The sequence below is a fragment of the Chrysemys picta genome, chromosome 17, assembly GCF_011386835.1.
Source record: "Chrysemys picta bellii isolate R12L10 chromosome 17, ASM1138683v2, whole genome shotgun sequence".
Taxonomy (NCBI): domain Eukaryota; kingdom Metazoa; phylum Chordata; order Testudines; family Emydidae; genus Chrysemys; species Chrysemys picta.
This window is the reverse complement of record NC_088807.1, coordinates 23,654,975-23,682,477: the sequence shown is the minus strand read 5'-3', so window position 1 is coordinate 23,682,477 and position 27,503 is coordinate 23,654,975. Positions and strand designations below refer to the sequence as shown.

Below are 27,503 nucleotides of genomic sequence, written 5' to 3'. Positions count from 1 at the left end.
GCCCCACATGACCCCAGCGTATCGGGCAGGGCCGCTGCCCCCACATCTTCCCCACACGGCCTAGCCAGAGCTCCTCGCCTGGCTCCACCGCCGTCACCTGTGGCTCCCTGGCTCCTGCCTAGGGTGTGGCCAGGCTGGCAGAGCAGGCCAGCGCCCGCCCTCTGGTCTCTGCCCGTGGGCCCGCAATCACCACCCTGCTCGGCGTGAACAAAACATCTTTATTGTTCAGGCAAGAATAGCACCGTGAAAACAATACAGTCAGTAACACACCCTCCCGCGCCCACCTGCTGAGGGGCTGTGGTTCCCCGTCCCCCCGTGGAATCCAGCCCATCCCTGGCCCCCGTGGGCCAGCGAGAGCTCCCACAGCGGGCAAGAGATTTCCAGATACCACCCTCCCCTCACTGCTTAGTACCCCAGCGAGATCGTCCTGCTCTGAGAAATTTACAATCTAAACAGATCAAGGAAGCGCAACCCCCATTTTAAAGATGGGGAAAACTGAGGCCCAGCAAGGCAGGGGAGCCGGTGTCCAGGGCAAGAATTGAACCCAGGAGGCCGGAGGCCTGGCCCAGCCCCCTCCCCGCACGTACCGTTGTGGCTGTCGGGTGAGTCTGGTAGCGTCTGTCAGACAGAATCTTCTCCGTCCAGGGCCGGTGGGTCAGACGCAGAGAGGGGCTGAGCCCAGGCGAGCTAACGAGGCACCTTGGGGCAGGGGGACGAGGGGAATGGAGCCATGGGGGGTGGATAGATGGCGATTGGATGGCGTGAGGGATGGAGGGGGAATGGCTAGATGACAATACATTAATGCTGTGGGGCTCAGCCCCTCTCTGTTCTTAGCCCTGGATCCTATGGGGTGACCCCTCCCCCCATTAGCAGGAGGGGAATAAGACCCACCCCTCGGACAACCAAAACACGCCAGGACCAGCAGCATTGTGGCAACTTTCCCTTTAAAAAGAGCCCCAGGTGTCCGACTGCCGCCCCTCCCAGTCCAGAGCAGTGCAATGCGGGAGCCAGATCCAGTAGGGCCAGCCAGCCCCCCAGCCCCGGCTCCCCCATGGCACTGTTGCTACCATTAGTGTAGACGGCAGCTGGATGCAGCCTGGGCTTTCCCTCCGCAGTGTGGCAGCAACGGATGTAAATAGCAGCTGCTTCACCAGGCCTCCCGACCCACTACCCTAGACTCGCCCCCATTGTACACCGTTTCCACGCACACGCTATGGGGCAGACACCGCCCCCCCCCCTCCTTCCCGGCAGGATGAACCTGCCCCTCAACCCTCATTGGCAAGACGGGCGGCAGCAGGGGGGCCCTCGGGCTGTGGCTGTCAATGGCCTGGCCCCAACAACGACATCTGGCCCCATATCTTGGCAGTAGACGCCCCCGTCTGCCCCAGAGGCTTAGGCACTTGTGTGGGGCCCCAGCTAGGCCAGGCTTGGCACGAGTGGGGGGCTGGTGGCTCCAGCCCCGACAGCAGAGGGGTTAGTTAGCACCATGTTTCTAAGAAGGCCCCAACGGCCAGGCCCTCTGGGACAGAGGACGGGACGTACACCTCAGCGGGGCACGGGCGGCACTGGGAGGAAGACAACATGGCCGCCCCCGGCCAACGCCGCGGGAACAACATGGCCGCCCCGAGTGGAGAGGGAGAGTGGGGGGAGGGGAAGACCCTGCACTGCAGTTGGTCTCCCCCTCACTGCCTCCTCCATTAGAAGGCAGGGGGAGAAATCCTCCTCAGTCCACCAATCAGAGGCTGCCGTGGCACACAAGTCCACCAATCGGGGGTTGCTTTGTTCTTCCTTCCCGTTATTGGTCCTTTGGCTCCAGGCGCCAAGTGATCAGCGCTTCCCCCTCCACCAATCAGAGAAGGCGCCTTCTTTCGACCCACCAATAGGAGTCCTTGGCTCTCTCCCAGCTCCACCAATCGAGCCCAGTGCCCGCCCTGGGCAGGGGGGCACATACCAGGGGGAGCCAGCCCCACCCATGGGGAGGGGTCACAGATGCTCCCCTCCAATGACCTTTGACCTCTACCCCCTCGTATCCCCCCATTACTTTGCCCCCCCCAGTAGGGAGGCCCCGGCCTCTTCTCCCCCCTTGGGGGGCTCCTGGGTGCGGACGGGCAGGTACCCGTTGGCCGAGCACTCGGGGTCAGCCGGGCTCTCCTCCTCCTCCTCCTCCGGCTCCACTCTGGGGGGTGCCCCCTGCTGGCGGCGCCGCGCCTGCCACTCCCACGCCAGCTGCCGGATGTAGAGCGCGGGGATGGGCAGGGTGGCCAGGACGATGAGCAAGATCAGCATGGCCAGCGCCCAGGGTGGGTACGGCACCCGCGTCTCCTCCGCCTGCAAGAGGCGCCAAGGGTCAAACCTGCCACGGCCTATGTGCCCATCTGCCCTGGCGTCCCGGCTCCCCTCCCAACCCTGCAGGCCCCTCCGCCTCAGCGTCCCAGCTCCCCGCCCAGCCCCGACCACGGACCCCTCCACCCTGGAGTCCCGGCTCCCCGCCCAGCCCCACAGGCCCCTCCGCCCCAGCTCCCCGCCCAGCCTTGACCTGCGGGCCCTTCCACCCCGTCCCGGCCCAGCAGGCCCCTCCACCACTCCCCACTCAGCCCCGTCTGGACCCGACCCGCAGGCCCCTCCACCGCAGAGTCCCAGCTCCCCGCCTGGACCCGACCCGCGGACTTATCTCCTCCAGGGTCCTGGCTCCCTCACCAGCCCCGACCCACGGAGCCTTCTGCCCCCGCATGCCGGCTCCCCTCCCAGACCAGCCCCATGGGCCCATCCACGCGGGCGTCCCAGCTCCCTGCCCAGCCCCGACCTGTGGTCTCCTCCGCCCCGGCTCCTCGCCCAGCCCCGACCCACGGACCCCTCTGCCCCTGCATCCTGGCTCCCCGGCCAGACCAGCCCCATGGGCCCATCCACGCGGGCGTCCCAGCTCCCTGCCCAGCCCCGACCCACGGACCCCTCTGCCCCCACATCCCGGCTCCCCGGCCAGACCAGCCCCATGGGCCCATCCACGCCGGCGTCCCGGCTCCCTGCCCAGCCCCAACCCACCCGCAGGGGGGTCTCACCTGCGCCCGGTCCCAGGCCTGGTAGGTGGGGGGGCTGTGGCAGATCTGCCCCAGGCTGGCCAGCAGCAGCCCCAGCATGGCCAGCAGGCTGCCGTAACGCCACATGTAGCCGTAGAGACGCCAGGGCCGCCAGCCCCTGCGCCAGGGCCGCCAGCCCAGCATGTCCTCCACCTCCGCCAGGAACCTGCGGGGGGGCAGGGGTCAGCCGTGGGGGAGGGGGGCGAGCCTGGGGCTCCCCAACCCCCCTATGGAGCCCGGACACAGGGGGGAGGGCAGAGGTCGGGGGGCGGGTTCAGGGCTTGGGCCCAGTGGGGTGGGGGGTCCAGGGGAAGGGCTCCTGGGGTGGGAGGCAGGGCCTGGGAGGGGGTACCTGTGCGCCCCATAGAGCTAGGCCCCAGGGGGGAGGGAGGCACTCCAAGGAGGAGGGGTGGAGGGGGAGGGAAAGGACTCCCGGGGAGGAAGGGGGGCGGGTACCTGTCTGTCCCGTAGACCCAGGCCACGGAGATGGCCTCGCAGGACACGACGGCCACCAGGGGCAGGGTGGCCGAGTAGTCGTCGAACATGGCGACAAAGTAGCTGCCCGAGCGCTGCACGAACATCAGCCCCAACAGGAACCCGCCGGCGCAGCACAGCACTGGGGGGGAGAGAGAGAGAGCGCGTGGGACCCCCATGTCCCCCACAGCACAGCACTGGGGGGGGGGTGGGAGAGAGAGAGAGCGTGGGACCCCCTCGTCCCCCACAGCACAGCACTGGGGGGGGGGGGAAGAGAGCCTGGGACCCCCACGTCCCCCCACAGCACAGCACTGGGGGGGGAAGAGAGCCTGGGACCCCCATGTCCCCCCACAGCACAGCACTGGGGGGGGGAAGAGAGCCTGGGACCCCCACGTACCTGCGGCAGGAGAGTGGGGAGGGCTCTGGCTGGGGGTGTTGGCTCTGGGGTGGGGCTGGAGATGAAGGGTTTGGGGTGAAGGAGGTGGCTCCGGGCTGGGGGTACAGGAGAGGGTGTGGGCTCCGGGAGGGGGGGCTTGTAAATATGACATAACTGGAATATGCTTAATGCAAAAGGTCTCTTGTAAGGGATCATTACAAAGGTTATAATCTACTGAATATCTTCCTCCTATTTGTATGAATGTAACATTCTTGTATCTGAAGCTAGAAATATGAAGTATAACGCCGAGGACCTACTGTCATTATGCAAAGTGTGGGCCATTAATGGTGGTTTGGAATCTTGATGGCTCCCGTTAACCAGGACAATTGACTGTGTCTGGCTCGGTTTACCGGCCTGTGTAGGTGTAGACCAGCCCGTGGGGAATGTAGAATGACGTCTCACAGGACATGTGATCATGTCACCTAATAGTAGAATCCATCTTTAACCTGGTGCTTTTCCATTGAGAAGGAGGGGTGGGCAGGGCCAGCTCCAGGGTTTTGGCTGCCCCAAGCAGCCCAAAAAAAAAAAAAAAAGCCGCGATCGCGACCTGCGGCGGCAATTTGGCGGAAGGTCCTTTGTTCCGAGCGGGAGTAAGGGGCCGTCCGCCGAATAGCTGGACCTGCCGCCCCTCTCTGGAGTGGCCGCCCCAAGCACCTGCTTGCCAAGCTGGTGCCTGGAGCCGGCCCTGGTGGTGGGGACCCAGAGAGACAAAGGATTCCCGCCTTGTGCCGAAGCTATAAAAGGGGGTGGAACAGAACAAAGGGGGCCAGTCATGTGGAATCCCCTAGTTACCACCTAAGATGCCGGCTGGAACTAACAAGGGCTGTACCCGGGGAAGGGATGGGCCCAGACTAGGAAGGAGTCTAGTCTGTGAAAGAAGCTATTGGAACATCTCTGAGGGGGAGATTTTATCTGTATTCAGTTTCTTAATGTATTAGACTTAGACTTGCGTGTTTTGTTTTATTTTGCTGGGTAACTTACTTTGTTCTGGCTGTTATTAATTGGAAACACTTAAATCCTACTTTTCATACTTCATAAAATCACTTGTGTTTATTAATTGACCCAGAGTAAGTGATTAATACCTGGGGGAGCAAACAGCCGTGCATCTCTCTCTAGCAGTGTGATAGAGGGCGGACAATTTAGGAGTTTACCCTGTATAAATTTTATACAGAGTAAACAGGTTTATTTGGGGGTTGGACCCCATTGGGAGCTGGGTGTCTGGCTGCTGGAGATAGGTAACCCGCTAAGCTGTTTTCGGTTAAGTCTGCAGCTTTGGGAACGTGGTTCAGACCCTGGCTCTGTGTTGCAGCAGGCTGGCGTGTCTGGCTCAACCAGGCAGGGTTCTGAAGTCCCAAGCTGGCAGGGAAAACGGGCTCAGAGGTAACTTCAGCACGTCAGGTGACAGTCCTAAGGGGGTCTCTGTGACCGAACCTGTCACAGGGTTTGGAGTGAGAGAGGAGGCTCTGGGCTGGGGCAGGGGTTGGAGTGAGGGAGGGGATGCGGGCTCCAGGAGGGGGCTCCGGGCTGGGGCAGGGGGTTGGGGTAAGGGCTCTGGCTGGGGATGTTGGCTCTGGGGTGGGGCCAGAGATGAGGGGTTTGGGGTGCAGGAGGGGGCTCCGGGCTGGGATGGGGGTTGGGGTGCAGGAGGGGCTGTAGGCTCCAGGATGGGGCAGGGGGTTGGGGTCCCGTCAGCACTTACCACGGCTCCCAGAAGCGGCCATCAGGTCCCTGCAGCCCCTGGGCACTCGGGCGGCCAGGGAGGCTCCTTGTGCTGCCCCCGTGCCCACAGGCGTCACTCCTGTAGCTCCCTGTTCCTGTCGCGATTCCTGGCCGATGGGAGCTGCAGAGCCGGCACTGGGGATGGGGGCCGCATGCGGAGCCTCCCTGGCCGCCCGGGCGCATTGGGGCTGCAGGGACCTGGTGGCTGCTTCCAGGAGCCGCAGGGAGCGAGTCTTAGCCCCGCTGCCCGGATTATGAACGCCCGATCGGCAGTAAACACCGGACCCCTAGCAGCTCTAGGGCAGAGACAGCCTGGGACCCCCGCGTCCCTCCTGCAGCACTGGGGGGGCAGAGCCTGGCACCCCAGAAATCTTCCCCCCTGTGCGCAGTCATGCAGGTCCCCCCGGGATCCCCTCGCCGGCCCCCGCCCCCGCCGTACCGGTGAAGACGGTGGCGCGGCGCTGCAGGGGGGGGTAGCGGTCCAGCAGGGGGGTGAGGATGCCCTGCATGTTGCCCAGCATGGTGCTCAATCCCAGGTTCAGCAGCATGAGGAAGAAGAGGACGGACCAGAACGGGGAAGCCGGGAACAGGGTCATGGCCTCCGTGAAGGTGATGAAGGCCAGGCCGGTGCCCTCCACGCCCTGCGGGGGAGAGATGGAGACCGGGTCAGGCAGTGGCTACACGGGGACCCCTCGCCCGCTGCTACGACGCAGCTCCTCTGGGGTGGGGTGCCAGAGCTGGGTATATGGGCCCCCCCTGGGTCGGGGTGCACGGGGACCCCTCACCCGGTGCAGGGATGTGGCCCCCATGGGGTGGGGCATGGGGCTGGGTATATAGAATCGTAGGACTGGAAGGGACCTTGAGAGGTCGTCTAGTCCAGTCCCCTGCACTCACGGCAGGACTAAATATTATCTAGACCGTCGCTGACAAGGGTTTGTCCAACCTGCTCTTAACAATCCCCAACAGCGGGGATTTCACCACCTCCCTCGGCGATTTATTCCAGCGCTTCACCACCGACAGTCAGGACGTTTTCCCTCATGTCCAACCTAAACCGGCCTGGCTGCAATTTAAGCCCATTGCTTCTTGTCCGATCCTCAGAGGTTAACGAGAACAATTTTCTCCCTCCTCCTTGTAACAACCTTTTCTGCACTTGCAAACTGTTCTCCCGTCCCCTCTCCGGCTTCTCTTCTCCACACTAAATGAACCCCGTTTTTGCAATCTTCCCCCATAGCTCATGTTCATCATTTTTGTTGCTCTTCTCTGGACTTTCTCCAGTTTCTCCACATCTTTCCTGAAATATGGCGCCCAGAAGCGGACACAATACTCCAGCTGAGGCTAATCAGCGCGGAGCAGAATTACTTCTCGTCTCTGGCTTACCACACTCCTCTGATTCACCCCAGAATGATGTTCGGTTTTTTGCGCGTTACCCTGTTGACTCCTATTTAGCTTGTGATCCAGGATGACCCCCAGATCCCTTTCCGCAGGACTCCTTCCTAGGCCATCACTTCCCATTGTGTGTGTGCGACTGATTGTTGCTTCCGAAGTGGGGTACTTTGCATTTGTCCTGATTGAATTTCATCCTATTTACTTCAGACCATTTCTCCAGTTCGTTCAGATCATTTTGAATTTTAAGCACTTGATATCGTCCGCAAACTTTACCAGTGTCCTCTCTGTGCCATTATCTAAATCATTGCTGAAGATATTGAACAGAACCAGACCCAGAACCGATCCCTGCGGGACCCCACTTGTTACGACCTTCCAGCAGGACTGTGAACCTGATAACCATCCTCTGGGAATGATTTTCCAATCAGTTTTGCACCCACTTGATAGTGGGTCCATCTAGGTTGTATTTCCCTAGTTTGTTTATGAGAAGGTCACGTGAGACAGTATCAAAAGCCTTACTAAAGTCAAGATTTACCACGTCTACCGCTTCCCCCTACCCTGTCAAAGAAAGCGATCATGGTGGTTTGACACGATTTGTTCTTGACAAATCCATGCTGACTGTTACTTATCACCTCATTATCTTCTAGGTGTTTGCAAATGGATTGCTTAATTATTTGCTCTATTGTCTTTCCAGGGACAGAAGTTAAGCTGACTGGTCTGTAATTCCCCGGACTGTCCTTATACCCCTTTTTATAGATGGGCACTAGATTTGCCCTTTTCCAGTCTTCTGGAATGTCTCCCGTCTTCCATGACTTCTCAGAGATAATCGCTCCGATATCTCCTCAGTCAGTTCCCTGAGTATTCTAGGATGCATTTCACCAGGCCTGGTGATTTGAAGACATCTAACTTGGCTGCACTTGCGAGTTACAGCGCAATAAAGCAGCCCCGGGCGCCCTAGCGCTCTCCCCAGCCACGCTGGCAAGGCACGTAGAGCGCTCTGACTCTGCGGCTACAGCGCTGCTGGTACTCCACCTGGGCGAGTGGAATAACGTTTGCTGCGCCCCCCGCTGGAGCGCCGCAGTGCCAGTGTGAAAGGGGTGTTGCATTACTGCGCTGTGATCGGCCTCTGGAAACGTCCCATAATCCCCTTAAGTCAAGTGGCCACTCGTGTCATTGTTGTGAAATGGGCTGCAGGAATGCGGAAATGCCCTTTCAAAGCGCCGTTTCGGAGAAGCCGGCTGCTTATCAGCCCCGAGAAAAAGCAACCGTTTCCGGTTTGCTTTGAGTGAGTGAAAGAGAGGCGGGGGGGGGGGGGGAGTGAGGGGCATCTGAACTTACAACACACACTCAGCATCCCCAAAACCCACTCTCTCTCCCCCCACATACACACAACACACTCCCTGTCACACTCCACCCCACCCCCACCCCATTTGAAAAGCACATTGCAGTCACTTGCATGCTGGGATAGCTACCCATAATGCACCGCTCCCAACGCCGCTGCAAGTGCCGCCAACGTGGCCACGCCAGCGCGCTTGCAGCTGTCAGTGTGGACAGACTGCAGCGCTTTCCCTACTGCGCTCTACGAAGGCGGGTTTAACTCAAAGCGCTCGACATCTGCAAGTATAGCCATGCCCTGAGTCATTTTTGACTTGTTCTTTCCCTATTTTAGAGTCTGATCCTACCTCATGCGCTACGTTAGACGTCCAATCGCCACCAACCTTCTTAGTGAAAACCGAAACATAGAAGTCATTAAGCACCTCTGCCATTTCCACGTTTTCGGTTATCGTCTTTCACCCCTCGTTGAGTAACGGGCCTACCCTGTCCTTGGGCTTCCTCTTGCTTCCAATGTATTTGTAAAATGTTCTCGTTACCCTTTATGTCTCTAGCTAGTCTGATCTCGGTTTGTGCCTCGGCCTTTCGAATTTTGTCCCGACACACTTATTTGTTTATATTCATCCTTTGTAATTTGACCGAGTTTCCACTTTTTGTAGGACTCTTTTTTGAGTTTTAGATCATGGACAATCTCCTGGTTAAGCCGGGGTGGTCTCTCGCCAGACTTCCTGTCTTTCCGACGCAGGGGGATAGTTTGCTCTTGTGCCCTTAATAACGTCTCCTGGAAAAACTGCCAACTGTCTTCAATTGTTTTTCCCCTTCAACTTGCTTCCATTGGGATTTTACCTACCAACTCCCTGAGTTTGCTACAGTCTGCCTTCTTGAAATCCCAGGTCGGGGCACCGGGGCTGGGTACACGGGGCCCTCTCCCGGGTCGGGGCGCGGGGCACATGGGGACCCTCCCCCATCCCTGGGCACCTTGTTCATCTCGTCCTCCAGCCGGCAGTCGGTGACACCGTGTCCCTGCAGTGCGGTGCCCAGCTCGGCAGGCAGCCTGTGGTACCAGGTGCTGTACTGCGGTGGGGACAGTGCCGCCGGGTCCAGGGTGGGCAGCTCCAGGGTGGGCAGAGCCCCGGTCCCCAGCAGCTGGGCCAGCATCTCCACATTCCTGGGGACGGACGGAGGGGAGAGGCCGGGTCAGCGTGTGCCGGGCGCAGGAGAGGGGAGATGGGCGCGGGAGACGGGGGACGGCTCACCTTGCCACGCAGGCCCTGGCGATGGCGGTGGCCCGGAAGCCCAGCACGGCGAAGACGACCAGCGTGGCCAGCAGCGAGGTGAGGAAGTTGATGCCGGCCACCAGCAGCCCGTCGGCGTGGCAGTCGTTGTGCCGTGGGTTGTAGCTGGAGTAGGCGATGACGCTCCCGAAGCCCAGCCCCAGCGAGAAGAAGACCTGGGTGGCCGCCTGGCGCCAGACCTGCATGTCGCCCCAGACTGCCAGCTGCGGGCAGCCGGGCGTGAGTCACGGGGGTGGGGGTCCCGGCGCTCCAGCCCCGGGGAGAGTGGGGGGCTGATCCTGGTGCTCCAGCCCCGGAGGGGAGTGGGGAGCCCCGATCTGGCTGCGGAGGGGGGCTGGCACTCGTGCCAGGGGATTCCAGCCAGGGGGACCTGATCCGGCCCGGGGAGGCTGGGGCTTGTGCCGGGGGGGACCTGGCTGGGGATGGGGGGCCTGGCGCTTATGCTGGGAGTGCCTGATCCGGCTGGGGGGGTGGGGCTGGCGCTTGTGCCAGGGATTCCAGCCGGGGGGGACCCGATCCAGCCGGGGGAGGCTGGCGCTCGTGCCAAGGAGATCTGGCAGGAGGTGGGGGGACTGGGGCTCGGGCCGGGGGATCCAGCCAGAGGTTGCGGGGGGGGGGGGAGGGGGGGGCTGGGACGAGTACCCGATCCGGCCTGGGGGGCCCATCCCCGCTCTCACCTGGGGGGTGAACATGATGCGGACGCCGTCGGCCGCCCCGTCCAGCAGCAGCCCCCGCACCAGGAAGCACAGCAGCACCACGTAGGGGAAGAGGGAGCTGAAATACAGCACCTGGGGGGGCAGGGGGCAGTGAGGGGGGGCTCTCACCCTGCACCCCAACAGCCCCCCCAGCTCACCCCACCCCGAACCCTCCCACACCCGGAGGGGGAAGGTTATGTGTTAGCCCCCCCCAACCCGCCACAGCATCTGGGCCTGACCCCCTGCCCACCCCAGACAGACGGGGGGGGGTAATGAGGAGGGTGGGAGCGGGGTGGGGGAGGGATCGGTGGGGGGTGATGGGAGGAGGAGCAGTGGGGGTGGCAGTGGGCCAGTGGGGGCGGCAGCGGGCTGGGGGGGCAGCGGGGGCAGTGGGCCGCGGGGGGGGGCTGGGGACAGCAGTAGGCCGCGGGGGGGGGCAGCGGGCTGTGGGGGAGCTGGGGGCGGCAGCGGGCTGGGGGGGTGGCAGTGGGGGCAATAGGCCGCAGGAGAGCTGGGGGGCTGGGGACGGCAGTAGGCCGGGGGTGGCAGCAGAGCAGTGGGCCGCGGGGGAGCTGGGGGCAGCAGTAGGCCGGGGGGGGGCAGCGGGGGCAGTGGGACGTGGGAGAGCTGGGGGGCTGGAGGCGGCAGTAGGCTGGGGGGGTGGCAGCAGGCCGGGGGGGGGCAAGCGGGCCGCGGGGGAGCTGGGGGCAGCAGTAGGCCGGGGGGAGGGGGGGTGGCAGTGGGGGCGGCAGCGGGGGCGGTGGGCCGCGGGGGGGCTGGGGGCGGCAGTAGGCCGGGGGGGAGCAGCGGGGGCAGTGGGCCGCGGGGGAGCTGGGGGCGGCAGTAGGCCGGGGGGGGTGTTGCGGATTGTGGGGAGTTAGGGCCCTGCACCCCCGGCTTCCTGCGATTCACCATGACTCTCAGCCAGCCAGTAAAGCAGAAGGTTTATTTGGATGACAGGAATACAGTCCAAGACAGGTCTTGCAGGCACAGACAACAGGACCCCCTCAGTTAAGTCCAGCTTGGGGTCCCAGGGCATCCCAGCCCGCCCCCCTTCGGGGGGTCAGAGCCATCTCTGTCTCCCAGCCATCTCTCCAGCCCGCTTCCAGCACACCCCCTTCAGCGACCCCCTCCCACAGCCTTTGTCCAGTTTCCCGGGCTAAGGAGTCACCTGGCCTTCAACCCCTTCCTGGGTTCTCATGTTACACTCCCAGGAATGCGCCCCCGGGCCGATCCCATCCTCCAATGCAGACTATCCCAGCACACTCCCCTGTCAGCATCCACAGACCACAGTGAGAACAGGCCCAGTTCGTCACATCTCTCCCCCCTTCGAGACCGAACTGAGCAGGGTCACTTTAGCCAGTGACCCGGGGAAGTTCGAACCTATCCCCGTTCCCATGGATGCCCCCGCATCCCTCCCATTCCTTGGTGAGAATTACACCAGGCCCCTCCAGTTTCACGCCCCCCTTAGGTTGGGGTGCTTGATGGCACTCGCAGTTCGCATGTGGGAAGGTTTATGCGGCCTGTGCCCTTTTCCCACCCCCATACCTCTGGGGCTCCAACTGGGCTGTGGTCTTCTCCCAGCGCTCCAGTCTGGAGGTCTGTGCTTTGGGCTCTCTTGGTTCAGAGCCGCCCTTTTTACCTTGGCCACCCTCCGGAAAGGCTCCTCTATGCTGGGCAAGGGTCCTAAAGCTGTTTTCCCCTTGTCCCAGGCCTTCCTGCCCCTCTGACAGGGGTCACAGGATCCGCAGTACTGTCGGACAGTAACAAAGACCCCAGGCCAGTAAAAGCTCCGTAGCAGCCTCTGCTGGGTACGCCAGGTTCCCTGGTGCCCTGAGAGAGGAATGTAATGGGCCCGGCACAGCAGCTGGCGGCGATACTTCTGGGGTACCACCAGCTGCCTCCTGATCCCCCCTGACTCCATTTTCCCTGGGGGAGCCCATTCTCGGTACAGGAACCCCTTCTCCCACAGGAACCTTTTCCGGCCACCTCGTCCCATGGTCTGTACCGCATTGAGGTCGGCCAGGTCCCTTATCTTCCGCAAGGAGGGATCTCTCTGTAACTCGGCCTGGAACTCAGCAGCTGGGACAGGGATGGCCACCTGCTCTTTCTCGCCCGCTGGGTCCGAAGCTGCAGCCTCCCTGAGCCGTGTCCCTGGGCGTTCCCTCCCCACCAGGTTAGGGTCCTGCGCCTCAGGCAAGGCACCCCCCTCAAGGCCAGGGCGCAGTGCCCCTCGCCGGCTCTGACTGCGGGTCACAACTAAGGCGGTCTGGGGGCTGCTTGGCCAGTCCTCTAGGTCCCCCCCCATCAACACCTCAGTGGGCAAATGGTGGTGCACTCCCACGTCCTTGGGGCCCTCCTTGGCCCCCATTTCAGGTGTACCCTCGCTACGGGAACCTTGAATGGGGTCCCGCCCACCCCGGTCAGGGTCAGGAAGGTGTTGGGCACCACCCGATCTGGGGCCACCACCTCGGGCCGGGCCAGTGTCACCTCTGCGCCCGTGTCCCAGTATCCATAAACTTTCTTCCCATCCACCTCCAGGGGAACAAGGCACTCGCTCCGCAGGGACAGCCCCGCGCCAACCCTGTAAACGGAGAACTTTGATTCCGGAGCATCTGGCCCCCCAGAGAAGCTGGCCTGGGCCCTTCTCTTTCTTGAGCAGTTGATAAGCTGCCAGCCCCTCTTGCGTGAGAAGCCTGCCCCTCGTCCGTCTGGGCCTCTACCAAGTTAACCCGGTGCGGGTTCGGTCTGCTCAGTCTGTCTTGAGCTTGGGGCACTGGGCCCGAATGTGGCCTCTTCGGCCGCAGTAATAGCAGCTCAGGTCCCGTGGGTCCCCTCGAGCCGGTCGGTTGTCCCTGATGCTGGGCATTTCCCGGGGGAGGGGATTCCCAATATTCCCCCTTTGGGAGGTCCCAGGGTGACTCTCTCTCTGCATCGCGGCGGGCCTGTTCCTTTGGGGCTCCTCCCTGCCACCCCCTGACCGGCTCTTTACAAACTCATCAGCCAGCTGCCCGGCGTGTCGCGGGTTCTCTGGCTTTCTGTCCACCAACCACAGCCTCAGGTCGGATGGGCACCGCTCATACAGTTGCTCCAGTACCAGCAGTTTAATCAGGTCCTCCTTCGTCTGGGCCCCACCAGCCCACTTGCTGGCGTATCTTTCCATGCGGGCGGCTAGTTGCAGATATGAGATCTCAGGGGTTTTATCCTGACTCCGGAACCTTTCCCGGTACATCTCAGGAGTCAGCCCAAACTCTCGTAGCAGGGCCTTTTTGAATAGTTCGTAGTCCCCTTTCTCTGCCTCTCCCAGTTGGCGGTACAATGCCACGGATTTGGGGTCCAGTAAGGGGGTAAGGACCCGGAGTCTGTCCGCGGGATCAACCCGGTGCAGCTCGCAGGCCGTCTCAAAGGCCTCCAGGAAGTCATCCATGTCCTCCCCCTCCTTGTATGGGGCCATGATGCACTTATCAAAGCCCCGTGCAGTCCTGGGTCCCCCCTCACTCACCGCAGCCGGGGGTTCACTGCCCTTCAATCTCGCCAGTTCCAGTTCATGCTGACGCTGTTTCTCTTTCTCCTCCCGTTCACGCTGATGCTGTCTCTCATTCTCCTCCCGTTCATGCTGTCTCTGTCTCTCTTCACGCTGATGCTGTCTCTCTTTCTCCTCCCGTTCATGCTGTCTCTGTCGTTCACGATCCTCCAGCTCTCTCAGTTTTAGCTCTTTCTCCCATTCCAGCCAATTCCGCTCCCCGGATGCCGAACGTCGCCGGGAGGATCCTCTGCTGGCCGGCGGGCTTCGCCGGGGGGACCCCCTGCTGGCCGGGGGGGTCACGGCCCCTTCGGTATTTGCTGGGCTCCTCCCCACCCTTCCCTAGGCATAGGAAGGAGGGGTCTCGGGAAGCCCTCAGCAGCCGCTGACCACTCCCAGCTGGGACAGACACTGGTGCCTGCGCTGCATTTGCCAGGCTGCTTCCCTGAGACACAGGGATCAGTTCATTCGCTCGATCTTCCGCCTCCAGCTGGGCGATGAGCTGTTCTTTGGTGAGCCTCCCAATGCGCAGCTGCCTCTGCTTGCACAGCTCCACCAGGTCGCTCTTAAGCCGCTTGGCATACATCTTCCTGCTGGCCACTCACCGGCCTGTGTGCTCACAGCTCCCCACAGTTCCCAGGGGGACCCCTCGTGTGCCAGCCCTTCTCGAGGTCGCCACCTCTCTGCCAGGGTCGAGCTGCAGACTCCTCCGCCCCTGGGACCACTCGCTGCGATCCCCCCGGGGGACCCTGTTACTGCAAAAGTCCTTCTCGCTGGTCACACACTCCCAGGGGTAATAACCGTCTCTCTCTCACTCTTCAGCACGCCTGGTCCCCGTCAATCCCCCTTCGTTTTACTGCTCCCCAGTCACTTACTGCAGGAAGCGCCGTCCACGGGGTGCAGTAGATCCCGCCGCTGCCACCAGTTGTTGCGGATTGTGGGGGAGTTAGGGCCCTGCACCCCCGGCTTCCTGCGATTCACCATGACTCTCAGCCAGCCAGTAAAGCAGAAGGTTTATTTGGATGACAGGAATACAGTCCAAGACAGGTCTTGCAGGCACAGACAACAGGACCCCCTCAGTTAAGTCCAGCTTGGGGTCCCAGGGCATCCCAGCCCGCCCCCTTCGGGGGGTCAGAGCCATCTCTGTCTCCCAGCCATCTCTCCAGCCCGCTTCCAGCACACCCCCTTCAGCGACCCCTCCCACAGCCTTTGTCCAGTTTCCCGGGCTAAGGAGTCACCTGGCCTTCAACCCCTTCCTGGGTTCTCATGTTACACTCCCAGGAATGCGCCCCCGGGCCGATCCCATCCTCCAATGCAGACTATCCCAGCACACTCCCCTGTCAGCATCCACAGACCACAGTGAGAACAGGCCCAGTTCGTCACAGGGGGGCAGCGGGACGTGGGAGAGCTGGGGAGCTGGGGGCAGCAGTAGGCCGGGGGGAGGGGGGGTGGCAGTGGGGGCGGCAGCGGGGGCGGTGGGCCGCGGGGGAGCAGCGGGGGCAGTAGGCCGGGGGGGGTGGCAGCGGGGGCAGTAGGCCAGGGGGCTGGGTGCGGCAGTAGGCCAGGGGGGTGGCAGCGGGGGCAGTGGGCCGCGGGGGAGCTGGGGGCGGCAGTAGGCCGGGGGGGGGGGGTGGCAGCGGGGGCAGTGGGCCGTGGGGGAGCTGGGGGCGGCAGTAGGCCGGGGGGGGAGCAGCGGGGGGCAGTAGGCCGGGGGGCTGGGTGCGGCAGTAGGCCAGGGGGGTGGCAGCGGGGGCAGTGGGCCGCGGGGAAGCTGGGGGCCGGCAGTAGGGGCAGTGGGCCGTGGGGGAGCTGGGGGGCTGGGGCGGCAGTAGGCCGGGGGGGGGGGGTGGCAGCGGGGGCAGTGGGCCGTGGGGGAGCTGGGGGCGGCAGTAGGCCGGGGGGGGAGCAGCGGGGGCAGTAGGCCGGGGGGCTGGGTGCGGCAGTAGGCCAGGGGGGTGGCAGCGGGGGCAGTGGGCCGCGGGGGAGCTGGGGGGCGGCAGTAGGGGCAGTGGGCCGTGGGGGAGCTGGGGGGCTGGGGGCGGCAGTAGGCCGGGGGGGGGGGTGGGCAGCGGGGGCAGTGGGCCGTGGGGGAGCTGGGGGCGGCAGTAGGCCGTGGGGGGGCTGGGGGCGGCAGTAGGCCGTGGGGGGAGCAGCGGGGGCAGTAGGCCGGGGGGCTGGGTGCGGCAGTAGGCCAGGGGGGTGGCAGCGGGGGCAGTGGGCCGCGGGGAGCTGGGGTCGGCAGTAGGCCGGGGGGGGAGCAGCGGGGGCAGTGGGCCGTGGGGGAGCTGGGGGGCTGGGGCGGCAGTAGGCCGGGGGGGAGCAGCGGGGGCAGTGGGCCGTGGGGGAGCTGGGGGGCTGGGGGCGGCAGTAGGCCGGGGGGGAAGCAGCGGGGGCAGTGGGCCGTGGGGGAGCTGGGGGGCTGGGGGCGGCAGTAGGCCAGGGGGGAGCAGCGGGGGCAGTAGGCCGGGGGGGAGCAGCGGGGGCAGTGGGCCGCGGGGGAGCTGGGGGCGGCAGTAGGCCGGGGGGGGGTGCAGCGGGGGCAGTAGGTCGGGGGGGAGCTGGGGGGCTGGGGGCGGCAGTAGGCCGGGGGGGGAGCAGCGGGGGCAGTGGGCCGTGGGGAGCTGGGGGGCTGGGGGCGGCAGTAGGCCGGGGGGGGAGCAGCGGGGGCAGTGGGCCGTGGGGGAGCTGGGGGGCTGGGTGGCAGCGGGGCAGTGGGCCGCGGGGGAGCTGGGGGCGGCAGTAGGCCGGGGGGGGGGTGGCAGCGGGGGCAGTAGGCCGGGGGGGGAGCAGCGGGGGCAGTGGGCCGCGGGGGAGCTGGGGGGCTGGGGGCGGCAGTAGGCCGGGGGGGGAGCAGCGGGGGCAGTGGGCCGTGGGGGAGCTGGGGGGCTGGGGGCGGCAGTAGGCCGGGGGGGGAGCAGCGGGGGCAGTGGGCCGTGGGGGAGCTGGGGGGCTGGGTGGCAGCGGGGGCAGTAGGCAGGGGGGAGCAGCGGGGGCAGTAGGCCGCGGGGGAGCTGGGGGCGGCAGTAGGCCGGGGGAGGGGGGGCGGCAGCGGGGGCAGTGGGCCGTGGGGGAGCTGGGGGGCTGGGTGGCAGCGGGGGCAGTAGGCCAGGGGGGAGCAGCGGGGGCAGTAGGCCGCGGGGAGCTGGGGGCGGCAGTAGGCCGGGGGAGGGGGGGGTGGCAGCGGGGGCAGTGGGCCGTGGGGAGCTGGGGGGCTGGGTGGCAGCGGGGGCAGTAGGCCGGGGGGCTGGGTGGCAGCGGGGGCAGTGGGCCGTGGGGGAGCTGGGGGGCTGGGGGCGGCAGTAGGCCGGGGGGGAGCAGCGGGGGCAGTGGGCCGTGGGGGAGCTGGGGGGCTGGGGGCGGCAGTAGGCCGGGGGGGGAAGCAGCGGGGGCAGTGGGCCGTGGGGGAGCTGGGGGGCTGGGGGCGGCAGTAGGCCAGGGGGGAGCAGCGGGGGCAGTAGGCCGGGGGGGAGCAGCGGGGGGCAGTAGGCCGCGGGGGAGCTGGGGGCGGCAGTAGGCCGGGGGGGGGTGGCAGCGGGGGCAGTAGGTCGGGGGGAGCTGGGGGCTGGGGGCGGCAGTAGGCCGGGGGGGGAGCAGCGGGGGCAGTGGGCCGTGGGGGAGCTGGGGGGCTGGGGGCGGCAGTAGGCCGGGGGGGGAGCAGCGGGGGCAGTGGGCCGTGGGGGAGCTGGGGGGCTGGGTGCAGCGGGGGCAGTGGCCGCGGGGGAGCTGGGGGCGGCAGTAGGCCGGGGGGGGGGTGGCAGCGGGGGCAGTAGGCCGGGGGGGGAGCAGCGGGGGCAGTGGGCCGCGGGGGAGCTGGGGGGCTGGGGGCGGCAGTAGGCCGGGGGGGGAGCAGCGGGGGCAGTGGGCCGTGGGGGAGCTGGGGGCTGGGGGCGGCAGTAGGCCGGGGCCGTGGGGGAGCTGGGGGGCTGGGGGCGGCAGTAGGCCGGGGGGGAGCAGCGGGGGCAGTGGGCCGTGGGGGAGCTGGGGGGCTGGGTGGCAGCGGGGGCAGTAGGCCAGGGGGAGCAGCGGGGGCAGTAGGCCGCGGGGGAGCTGGGGGCGCAGTAGGCCGGGGGAGGGGGGGCGGCAGCGGGGGCAGTGGGCCGTGGGGGAGCTGGGGGGCTGGGGGCGGCAGTAGGCCGGGGGGGGGAGCAGCGGGGGCAGTGGGCCGTGGGGGAGCTGGGGGGCTGGGTGGCAGCGGGGGCAGTAGGCCAGGGGGGAGCAGCGGGGGCAGTAGGCCGCGGGAGCTGGGGGCGGCAGTAGGCCGGGGGAGGGGGGTGGCAGCGAGGGCAGTGGGCCGTGGGGAGCTGGGGGCTGGGTGGCAGCGGGGGCAGTGGGCCGCGGGGGAGCTGGGGGCGGCAGTAGGCCGGGGGAGGGGGGGTGGCAGCGGGGGCAGTGGGCCGTGGGGGAGCTGGGGGCTGGGGGCGGCAGTAGGCCGGGGGGGAGCAGCGGGCAGTGGCCGTGGGGGAGCTGGGGGCTGGGTGGCAGCGGGGCAGTAGGCCAGGGGGGAGCAGCGGGGGCAGTGGGCCGCGGGGGAGCTGGGGGCTGGTGCAGCGGGGGCAGTGGGCCGCGGGGGAGCTGGGGGCGGCAGTAGGCCGGGGGGGGTGGCAGCGGGGGCAGTAGGCCGGGGGGGGGCAGCGGGGGCAGTGGGCCGTGGGGGAGCTGGGGGCGGCAGTAGGCCGGGGGGGGGCGGGGTGGCAGCGGGGGCAGTGGCCGCGGGGAGCTGGGGGCGGCAGTAGGCCGGGGGGGGGTGGCAGCGGGGGCAGTAGGCCGGGGGGGGGGGGGGCAGCGGGGGCAGTAGGCCGGGGGGGGGGGAGCAGCGGGGGCAGTGGGCCGCGGGTGAGCTGGGGGCCGGGGGGGGGGTGGCAGCGGGGGCAGTAGGCCGGTGGGGGGGGGGGGCAGCGGGGGCAGTGGGCCGCGGGGGAGCTGGGGGCGGCAGTAGGCCAGGGGGGGAGCAGCGGGGGCGGCAGTAGGCCGCGGGGGGGAGCAGCGGGGGCAGTGGGCCGTGGGGGAGCTGGGGGCTGGGTGGCAGCGGGGGCAGTGGGCCGCGGGGGAGCTGGGGGCGGCAGTAGGCCGGGGGGGGGGTGGCAGCGGGGGCAGTAGGCCGGGGGGGGAGCAGCGGGGGCAGTGGGCCGCGGGGGAGCTGGGGGGCTGGGTGGCAGCGGGGCAGTGGGCCGCGGGGAGCTGGGGGCGGCAGTAGGCCGGGGGGGGGGTGGCAGCGGGGGCAGTAGGCCGGGGGGGAGCAGCGGGGGCAGTGGGCCGCGGGGGAGCTGGGGGGCTGGGGGCGGCAGTAGGCCGGGGGGGAGCAGCGGGGGCAGTGGGCCGTGGGGGAGCTGGGGGGCTGGGGCGGCAGTAGGCCGGGGGGGAGCAGCGGGGGCAGTGGGCCGTGGGGGAGCTGGGGGGCTGGGTGGCAGCGGGGGCAGTAGGCCAGGGGGAGCAGCGGGGGCAGTAGGCCGCGGGGGAGCTGGGGGCGGCAGTAGGCCGGGGGAGGGGGGGCGGCAGCGGGGGCAGTGGGCCGTGGGGGAGCTGGGGGGCTGGGGCGGCAGTAGGCCGGGGGGGAGCAGCGGGGCAGTGGGCCGTGGGGGAGCTGGGGGGCTGGGTGGCAGCGGGGGCAGTAGGCCAGGGGGAGCAGCGGGGGCAGTGGGCCGCGGGGAGCTGGGGGGCTGGGTGGCAGCGGGGGCAGTGGGCCGCGGGGGAGCTGGGGGCGGCAGTAGGCCGGGGGGGGTGGCAGCGGGGGCAGTAGGCCGGGGGGGGGGGGCAGCGGGGGCAGTGGGCCGTGGGGGAGCTGGGGGCGGCAGTAGGCCGGGGGGGGGGGCAGCGGGGGCAGTAGGCCGGGGGGGGGGGGCAGCGGGGGCAGTGGGCCGCGGGTGAGCTGGGGGGCCGGGGGGGGGGTGGCAGCGGGGGCAGTAGGCCGGTGGGGGGGGGGGGCAGCGGGGGCAGTGGGCCGCGGGGGAGCTGGGGGCGGCAGTAGGCCAGGGGGGGAGCAGCGGGGGCGGCAGTAGGCCGCGGGGGGAGCAGCGGGGGCAGTGGGCCGTGGGGGAGCTGGGGGGCTGGGTGGCAGCGGGGGCAGTAGGCCGGGGGGGGCAGCGGGGGAGCTGGGGGCGGCAGTAGGCCGGGGGGGGGGGTGGCAGCGGCGGCAGTAGGCCGGGGGGTGGCAGCGGGGGCAGTAGGCCGGGGGGGGAGCAGCGGGGGCAGTGGGCCGCGGGGGAGCTGGGGGCGGCAGTAGGCCGGGGGGGGGCGGGGGTGGCAGCGGGGGCAGTGGGCCGTGGGGGAGCTGGGGGCGGCAGTAGGCCGGGGGGGGGGCAGCGGGGGGCAGTAGGCCGGGGGGGGGGGCAGCGGGGGCAGTGGCCGCGGGGGAGCTGGGGCGGCAGTAGGCCGGGGGGGGGGGGTGGCAGCGGCGGCAGTAGGCCGGGGGGTGGCAGCGGGGGCAGTAGGCCGGGGGGGGGGGGCAGCGGGGGCAGTGGGCCGCGGGGGGCTGGGGCGGCAGTAGGCCGGGGGGGGGCGGGGTGGCAGCGGGGGCAGTGGGCCGCGGGGGAGCTGGGGGCGGCAGTAGGCCGGGGGGGGGGGCAGCGGGGGCAGTGGGCCGCGGGGAGCTGGGGGCGGCAGTAGGCTGGGGGGGGGGCAGCGGGGGCAGTAGGCCGCGGGGAGCTGGGGGCGGCAGTAGGTCGGGGGGGGCAGCGGGGGCAGTAGGCCGCGGGGGAGCTGGGGGCGGCAGTAGGTCGGGGGGGGCAGCGGGGGCAGTAGGCCGCGGGGGAGCTGGGGGCGGCAGTAGGTCGGGGGGGGCAGCGGGGGCAGTAGGCCGTGGGGGAGCTGGGGGCGGCAGTAGGCCGGGGGGGGGGGCAGCGGGGGCAGTGGGCCGCGGGGGAGCTGGGGGCGGCAGTAGGCCGGGGGGGGGTGGCAGCGGGGGCAGTGGGCCGCGGGGGAGCTGGGGCGGCAGTAGGTCGGGGGGGGCAGCGGGGGCAGTAGGCCGTGGGGGAGCTGGGGGCGGCAGTAGGCCGGGGGGGGGGGCAGCGGGGGCAGTAGGCCGGGGGGGGGGTGGCAGCGGGGGCAGTGGGCCGCGGGGGAGCTGGGGGCGGCAGTAGGTCGGGGGGGGCAGCGGGGGCAGTAGGCCGGGGGGGAGCTGGGGGCGGCAGTAGGCCGGGGGGGGGGTGGCAGCGGGGGCAGTAGGTCGGGGGGGGGGCCGAGCTCACCTTGCCCGAGGACTTGATGCCCCGGATGAGGGCGCCGCAGACCAGGACCCAGGCGCCCAGCAGGCAGCCGGCCAGGGCCCAGTTCACCCCCCCGCTGACACCGATCGACTCGCTCACGTCCAGCGCCTTCCGGTACCAGAAGTAGGTGGTGGGGGAGCTCTGGGCACATTCAGGTTCTGCCAACAGAGAGCCCAGCCGGGTCAGAACCGGGCAGCGCCCCCCCGCCCGTCCCCCCACGGCCCAGCCGGGTCAGAACCAGGCAGCGCCCCCCGCCCGTCCCCCACGGCCCAGCCGGGTCAGAACCGGGCAGCGCCCCCCGCCCGTCCCCCCACGGCCCAGCCGGGTCAGAACCGGGCAGCGCCCCCCGCCCGTCCCCCCACGGCCCAGCCGGGTCAGAACCGGGCAGCGCCCCCCGCCCGTCCCCCCACGGCCCAGCCGGGTCAGAACCGGGCAGCGCCCCCCGCCCGTCCCCCACGGCCCAGCCGGGTCAGAACCGGGCAGCGCCCCCCGCCCGTCCCCCCACGGCCCAGCCGGGTCAGAACCGGGCAGCGCCCCCCGCCCGTCCCCCCACGGCCCAGCCGGGTCAGAACCGGGCAGCGCCCCCCGCCCGTCCCCCCACGGCCCAGCCGGGTCAGAACCGGGCAGCGCCCCCCCGCCCGTCCCCCCACGGCCCAGCCGGGTCAGAACCGGGCAGAGCCCCCCGCCCGTCCCCCCACGGCCCAGCCGGGTCAGAACCGGGCAGCGCCCCCCGCCCGTCCCCCCACGGCCCAGCCGGGTCAGAACCGGGCAGCGCCCCCCGCCCGTCCCCCCATGGCCAGCCGGGTCAGAACCGGGCAGCAGAGGGAGGGTGGCGCCCCCCTGTGGCAGGCGGGGGCTAGGCTGTAGCACCTACCTGGCTGGCTGTGGTTGGCACCGAGGGGGCAGCTGGCCCAGGGCAGGGTGGCGCGGAAGGAGTTACCGAGGTAGAAGAGGCTCCAGGCGATGATCACGTTGTAATAGAGAGAAACGAACCCCGCAGACCTGGCATGGAGACAGGGGTGAGCCTGGCTGGGGACCCTCGCCCGGTGCCGGGACAGGCCCCCTGGGGGGGATGTCGGAGACACGGGGACCCCTTGCCCGGTGCTGAGATGGGCTCCCGGGTGGGTGTCAGAGACACAGGGACCCCTCGCCTGGTGCTGAGATGGGCCCCTGGGGGCAGGGACACAGGGGCCCCTTGCCTGGTGCTGAGATGGGCCCCTGGGGGCAGGGACACAGGGGCCCCTTGCCTGATGCTAAGATTGGCCTGGGGGCTGGGCACACGGGGACCCCTCCCTGGTGCGGGGACACCCTCCCAAGGGACGGGGACATGGGGACTGGGCCAGGCCCCCCAGGGGCAGGAAAACGGGAACAATAGAAACCAGCAGGAATTCTCCCGTTGGTGCTGCGAGCTTCCCCGCAGCAGTGCCCCCGCACTCACCACGCAGCTGGCGAAGCCGATGCCGACCAGGCGGGGGCTGAAGTGCTGCCAGACCCCGATGCTGCCCTGACGGATGCTCTGCCCGGCCGCCAGCTCCAGGAAGAAGAGGGGGATCCCCACCACCAGGAGGATCAGGAGGTAGAGGAGGATGAAGGCTCCTGCGGGGCGGCGACGGGGGGGGGGGGTGTTACAAGTCTGGAGCCGCCCACAGAGACCCCAACCCCCCCTGGAGACACAGTCCTGGAGACCCCAGGCCCCCACCCCGTCAAGTGCCGGGTTTACAATGGTGCCAGTGGCGCCACGGAGCCGCCCCATGCTCAGAAGGGCCCCGACCTGCTGTGCTCACCCTGCGCCCCGAGACCCCGCTGGCTGCCCCCACCCCGCCCGCCACTTACTCCTCCCAGCCAGCCACTGGCTCCTCTCCAACCCCGGCCCCACCCGCCGGCTTCCCTCTGCCCGGACCCCAGTGCCCCTCCGGCTCCGGCCAGTCTCTGCTTCCCACCCCCTGGGGGGCCCCACATGTCTCCCCGGAGCTCAGCCGCCTGGGACTGGCCAGGTCTGTGGGGGGGGCGACAGTGTGGGGGGCTTGGCTGAGCCCCTCCAGGCAAGTGGGTCCCGAGGGAACCCGGGCGGGGCAGGCCCTGGCCTGGCTGATCGATCTCGATTCCGACCCCGGGACGCTGCCGGCTGACTCCGGCAGATATAGTCGCCTCCCGGCAGGGCGTGGGGGAGGGCGTCTCTGGAGGGCCTGGGGCGGGTGCTGGGCTGTGAGGGGGTGGGGCAGATCTCTGTGTGTTGGGGCACTAGGGAGTGGGGGGTGCTGGGCAGTTGTGGTGGGACTGTGGGCAGGAGGGCACTGGGCAGGGTGGTGGCGTGCAAGGCGCTGTGCATTTGTGGCAGGGTCTGGGGGAGCACTGGGCATAGCGGGTCCAGGGGGACTCTGGCCATAGGGAATCGGGGTGGGGGGGGATCCGGTGTTGAGCAGGGGGGCGTGTGGCACGGTATGGGCCCACCGCCAAGGGGAAGGGGCACGCTGGAAGTACAGGGCCAGCCAGGCCCACAAAAGGTTAATCCGGCCCTGTTCCTGCCCCCAATCCCCCAGGCCCCCCCCAATCCTTCAGACCCTCTCCTCTTCCCTGCCCCCCAATCCCTTGACCCCCCCCATGTTCCCCCAGCCCCCTCCGTGCCCCCCCCACTCACCTCCCCCGTTCTGGTGGCACAGGTAGGGGAAGCGCCAGACGTTGCCGAGCCCCACGGAGAAGCCGACCTGCGCCAGGATGTATTCAGCCTTGCTGCTCCAGGCCGGGCGGGCGGGGGGCTCCTCCGGCAGCCCCCCCAGGCAGAGCTCCCCGGGGCTCATCCCCTCCTCCGGCTTCACCTTCTCCATGGCGGGCGGGTGGGGGCCAGGACCACGCACACTGACACGGGAACGGCCCGCACCTGAGCACACGCTCGCACACTCATTCACACCAGCTCCCTCCGGACCCCGGGAACCGCCCACCCGCACGCAATTCCAAACACAGCTCTCCGCGTGGGCACCAGACACGCACGCGTGTGCTCCACGTGCAACACCTCCCTACCCCCCGCCAATCACACTCACTCACCGGCCCCCAGAGCCCAAATGAAAACCTGTGAGAAACAAAACCAACAGACTGATCAGGACAGACGGGGCTCTTCGCACAGGCCGTGCTGGGACGCGGGCGGCCCTCTAGGGTGGGGCGCGGAGGCTGGGTACACAGGGACCCCACGCCCGGCGCTGAGATGCCCCTCTGGGGTGGGGCCTGGGACTGGGTATATGGGGTCAGCGCTGCCTGCGAGGGCAGGGTGCCCCCTACTGGCCCTCCTCCGGCCCTAGGTTAACATGACAGGGCCGAATGTGCCTTGGAGACACTGGTCTCGGCCCAGCCCCCGCCTGCGCCCCCCATAACTCCCCCCATAGGGTCCATACACCCAGCCATCCCCGTTACCACAATCTACAGGGCCCAAACTCCTCTGGGACCAAAATCTATAGGGTCCCCACAAAGAACCCCCTGGCTCTGGAAATCTATAGGGTTCGTTGGCCCAGCCCCTCCACCACAGCTCTGAAAATCTATAGGGACCATATACCCACCCACCCCCTCCCCTACTTCAGACTATCCATAGGGTCCCTCCCGCCCCTCACTAGGGCACCAGGGACGAATTCTGTTCCCATCCGGGGGGCAGTGCCAGTCCCAGCAGGGGGTCACGCCAAGCAGAGACGCCTGGTGCCCGACTCGCACGCCCCGGCTCTGCCAGGCCTCACAAAGGGCCTCAGTGCCTGGGGCGGGGGGCGGGGCGCGCTCCAGCATATAGGTTAGCCAGAGGGCAGTGCACAATTGGGGCCGGCCGGGGCGGGGGGGGCTCTTTAAATGCACAGGGCATGACGCCAAGGCAGTCTAATTGCTTTGGGGCTGGATGGGGGGGCGGGGAGCCCGGCACTGTGAGCTTCCCCACAGCAGTGCCCCCAGCTGAGGAGTCCCAGGTTCCTGTAGGCCTCCCCCACCCCAGCAAACCCGGCACAGGAGAATGGGGTCTCTCCCCACCCCATGGAGATGCCACCCACTCCCGGGATCCCACGCCAGGATCTCCGTCAGGAGTCACACCCCCAGCTCGGCCCAACCTCCCCCCGAGGCGCTGGACTGCCCCCTCCCTGCTCCAAAAGGTGCAGCAGGCGCCTCCATCCCTGCCTGTCAGCGCCAGCCCCAAACAGCCCCGCACCCCACCCCAGAGCCAGCCGCATCCCGGCGCCGGGCGGGGGTCCCCGTATACCCAGCCCCCGCGCCCCACCCCAGAGCCAGCCGCATCCCGGCGCCGGGCGAGGGGTCCCCGTATACCCAGCCCCCACGCCCCACCCCAGAGCCAGCCGCATCCCAGCGCCGGGCGAGGGTCCCCGTATACCCAGCCCCCACGCCCCACCCCAGAGCCAGCCGCATCCCAGCGCCGGGCGAGGGGTCCCCGTATACCCAGCCCCCGCGCCCCACCCCAGAGCCAGCCGCATCCCAGCGCCGGGCGAGGGGTCCCCGTATACCCAGCCCCCGCGCCCCACCCCAGAGCCAGCCGCATCCCAGCGCCGGGCGAGGGGTCCCCGTATACCCAGCCCCCGCGCCCCACCCCAGAGCCAGCCGCATCCCACGCCAGGCGAGGGGTCCCCGTATACCCAGCCCCCACGCCCCACCCCAGAGCCAGCCGCATCCCAGCGCCGGGCGAGGGGTCCCCGTATATCCAGCCCCCGCACCCCACCCCAGAGCCAGCCGCATCCCCCGGGGGAGGGGTCCCCGTATACCCAGCCCCCGCGCCCCACCCCAGAGCCAGCCGCATCCCACGCCAGGCGAGGGGTCCCCGTATACCCAGCCCCCACGCCCCACCCCAGAGCCAGCCGCATCCCAGCGCCGGGCGAGGGGTCCCCGTATATCCAGCCCCCGCACCCCACCCCAGAGCCAGCCGCATCCCCCGGGGGAGGGGTCCCCGTATACCCAGCCCCCGCGCCCCACCCCAGAGCCAGCCGCATCCCACGCCAGGCGAGGGGTCCCCGTATACCCAGCCCCCACGCCCCACCCCAGAGCCAGCCGCATCCCAGCGCCGGGCGAGGGGTCCCCGGATACCCAGCCCCCCCCCCACCCCAGAGCCAGCCGCATCCCAGCGCCGGGCGAGGGGTCCCCGGATACCCAGCCCCCCCCCCACCCCAGAGCCAGCCGCATCCCAGCGCTCGCAACCCCCCCCTCCTCGAGCTGGGGAGAGAACCCAGGAGTCCGGGGTCCCACGCACTAGTCACCCCCTGAGCGAAGGGGGGCCGATCGGGGGGCAGCGGGGGCGGTTGTACCCACCGGCCCCAACCCCTGGCAGCCCCCCCCCAACGGCCCCCCCGCGCGGGTCCCACCTGCCGCCGGGCGGGGGGCGCGGGGCCACCGTGGCCGGTCGGGCGCCTTGCATCAGCCGGGGGCGGGGCCGGGACAGGGACAGCGTCACCCCCCCGCCCCCCCGGCTCCGCCCCCCCCCTGCGTCACCCTCCGCCCCCCGGGCTGCCCCGCCCCCCGGCTCCGCCCCCGCCCCGCCCCCCGGGCTGCTCCGCCCCCCCCGCGTCACCCCCCGCCCCCCGGGCTGCCCCGCCCCCCGGCTCCGCCCCCGCCCCGCCCCCGGCTCCGCCCCCCGGGCTGCTCCGCCCCCCCCCGCGTCACCCCCCCGCCCCCCGGCTCCGCCCCCCCCTCGCCCCCCGGGCTGCTCTAACCGGCACTGGGCGGGGCGGACGCTCGGTCGCGAGGCGGGTGTAGCCGGGCCCGGCTGCGGGAGCCGTTGGAGCTTCCCGGGGCTACGGGGTCTCCCGGCGGCCCCTCCCCCCTCACACCCCGCCCCTCCCTAGCCCCCCACTGCCTCCCCCACCCCCTTCCCCCTTCTGCCTCCCAGCACCTCCCCCGTCCCCCTTCCAGTGCCCCCCGTCCCTCCCTAGCCCCCGCACTGCCTCCCAGCCCCTCCCCCTCCAATGCCCCCTTCCCTGCCCCCTTCTGCCTCCCAGCGCCCCCCGCCCCTCCCCAGCCCCCCACTGCCTCCCCCTAATGCCCCCTTCCGCCTCCCAGCACCCTCGCCCCTCCCTAACCCCCCAGTGCTTCCCCCTCCCCTACCCCCTCACGCCCCCTTCCCTGTCCCCTTCTGCCTCCCAGCCCCTCCCCTAACGCTCCCTTCCCTGCCCCCTTCTGCCTCCCAGCACCCTCGCCCCTCCCTAGCACCCCACTGCCTCCCATTGCCCCCCTCCCCCTAACGCCCCTTCCCTGCCCCCTTCTGCCTCCCAGCACCCCCCGCCCCTCCCTAGCCCCCCACTGCCTCCCAGCCCCTCCCCCTCACGCCCCCCTTCCCTGCCTCCAGCCACGTTCCCTGCCCCCTTCTGCCTCCCAGCCCCTCCCCTTCCTACTGCCCTCCCAG

At 69.0% G+C, this 27,503-nt stretch overlaps 1 protein-coding gene across 1 annotated transcript; it reads right to left on the bottom strand.

The window, feature by feature from the left end:
* Positions 1-201: 201 nt before the first annotated feature.
* On the bottom strand, positions 202-26,599 carry SLC6A16 (solute carrier family 6 member 16). Its single transcript, XM_065571114.1, has 12 exons — positions 26,467-26,599; positions 23,772-24,200; positions 22,570-22,729; positions 22,008-22,132; positions 21,116-21,291; positions 10,391-10,501; positions 9,675-9,916; positions 9,397-9,586; positions 6,143-6,344; positions 3,531-3,690; positions 3,057-3,240; positions 202-2,328 (listed from the first exon to the last, which is right to left on the bottom strand). The coding sequence occupies exons 2-12, from the start codon at positions 23,956-23,958 to the stop codon at positions 2,038-2,040; spliced, it is 2,028 nt and encodes a 675-aa protein (XP_065427186.1). The 5' UTR covers positions 23,959-24,200; positions 26,467-26,599; the 3' UTR covers positions 202-2,037.
* Positions 26,600-27,503: the final 904 nt, after the last annotated feature.

What these genes read in the sequence shown, in the direction of transcription:
- SLC6A16 (XM_065571114.1), bottom strand. Translation starts at nt 23,958, where the DNA reads ATGGAGAAGGTGAAGCCGGAGGAGGGGATGAGCCCCGGGGAGCTCTGC. An exon ending in TGGAGGACGAGATGAACAAG is followed by an intron (nt 6,345 to 9,396) that starts GTGCCCAGGGAT and finishes TCTCCCCCGCAG; the next exon opens with GGCGTGGAGGGCACCGGCCT. An exon ending in AGGCCTGGGACCGGGCGCAG is followed by an intron (nt 2,329 to 3,056) that starts GTGAGACCCCCC and finishes CGCCTCTTGCAG; the next exon opens with GCGGAGGAGACGCGGGTGCC.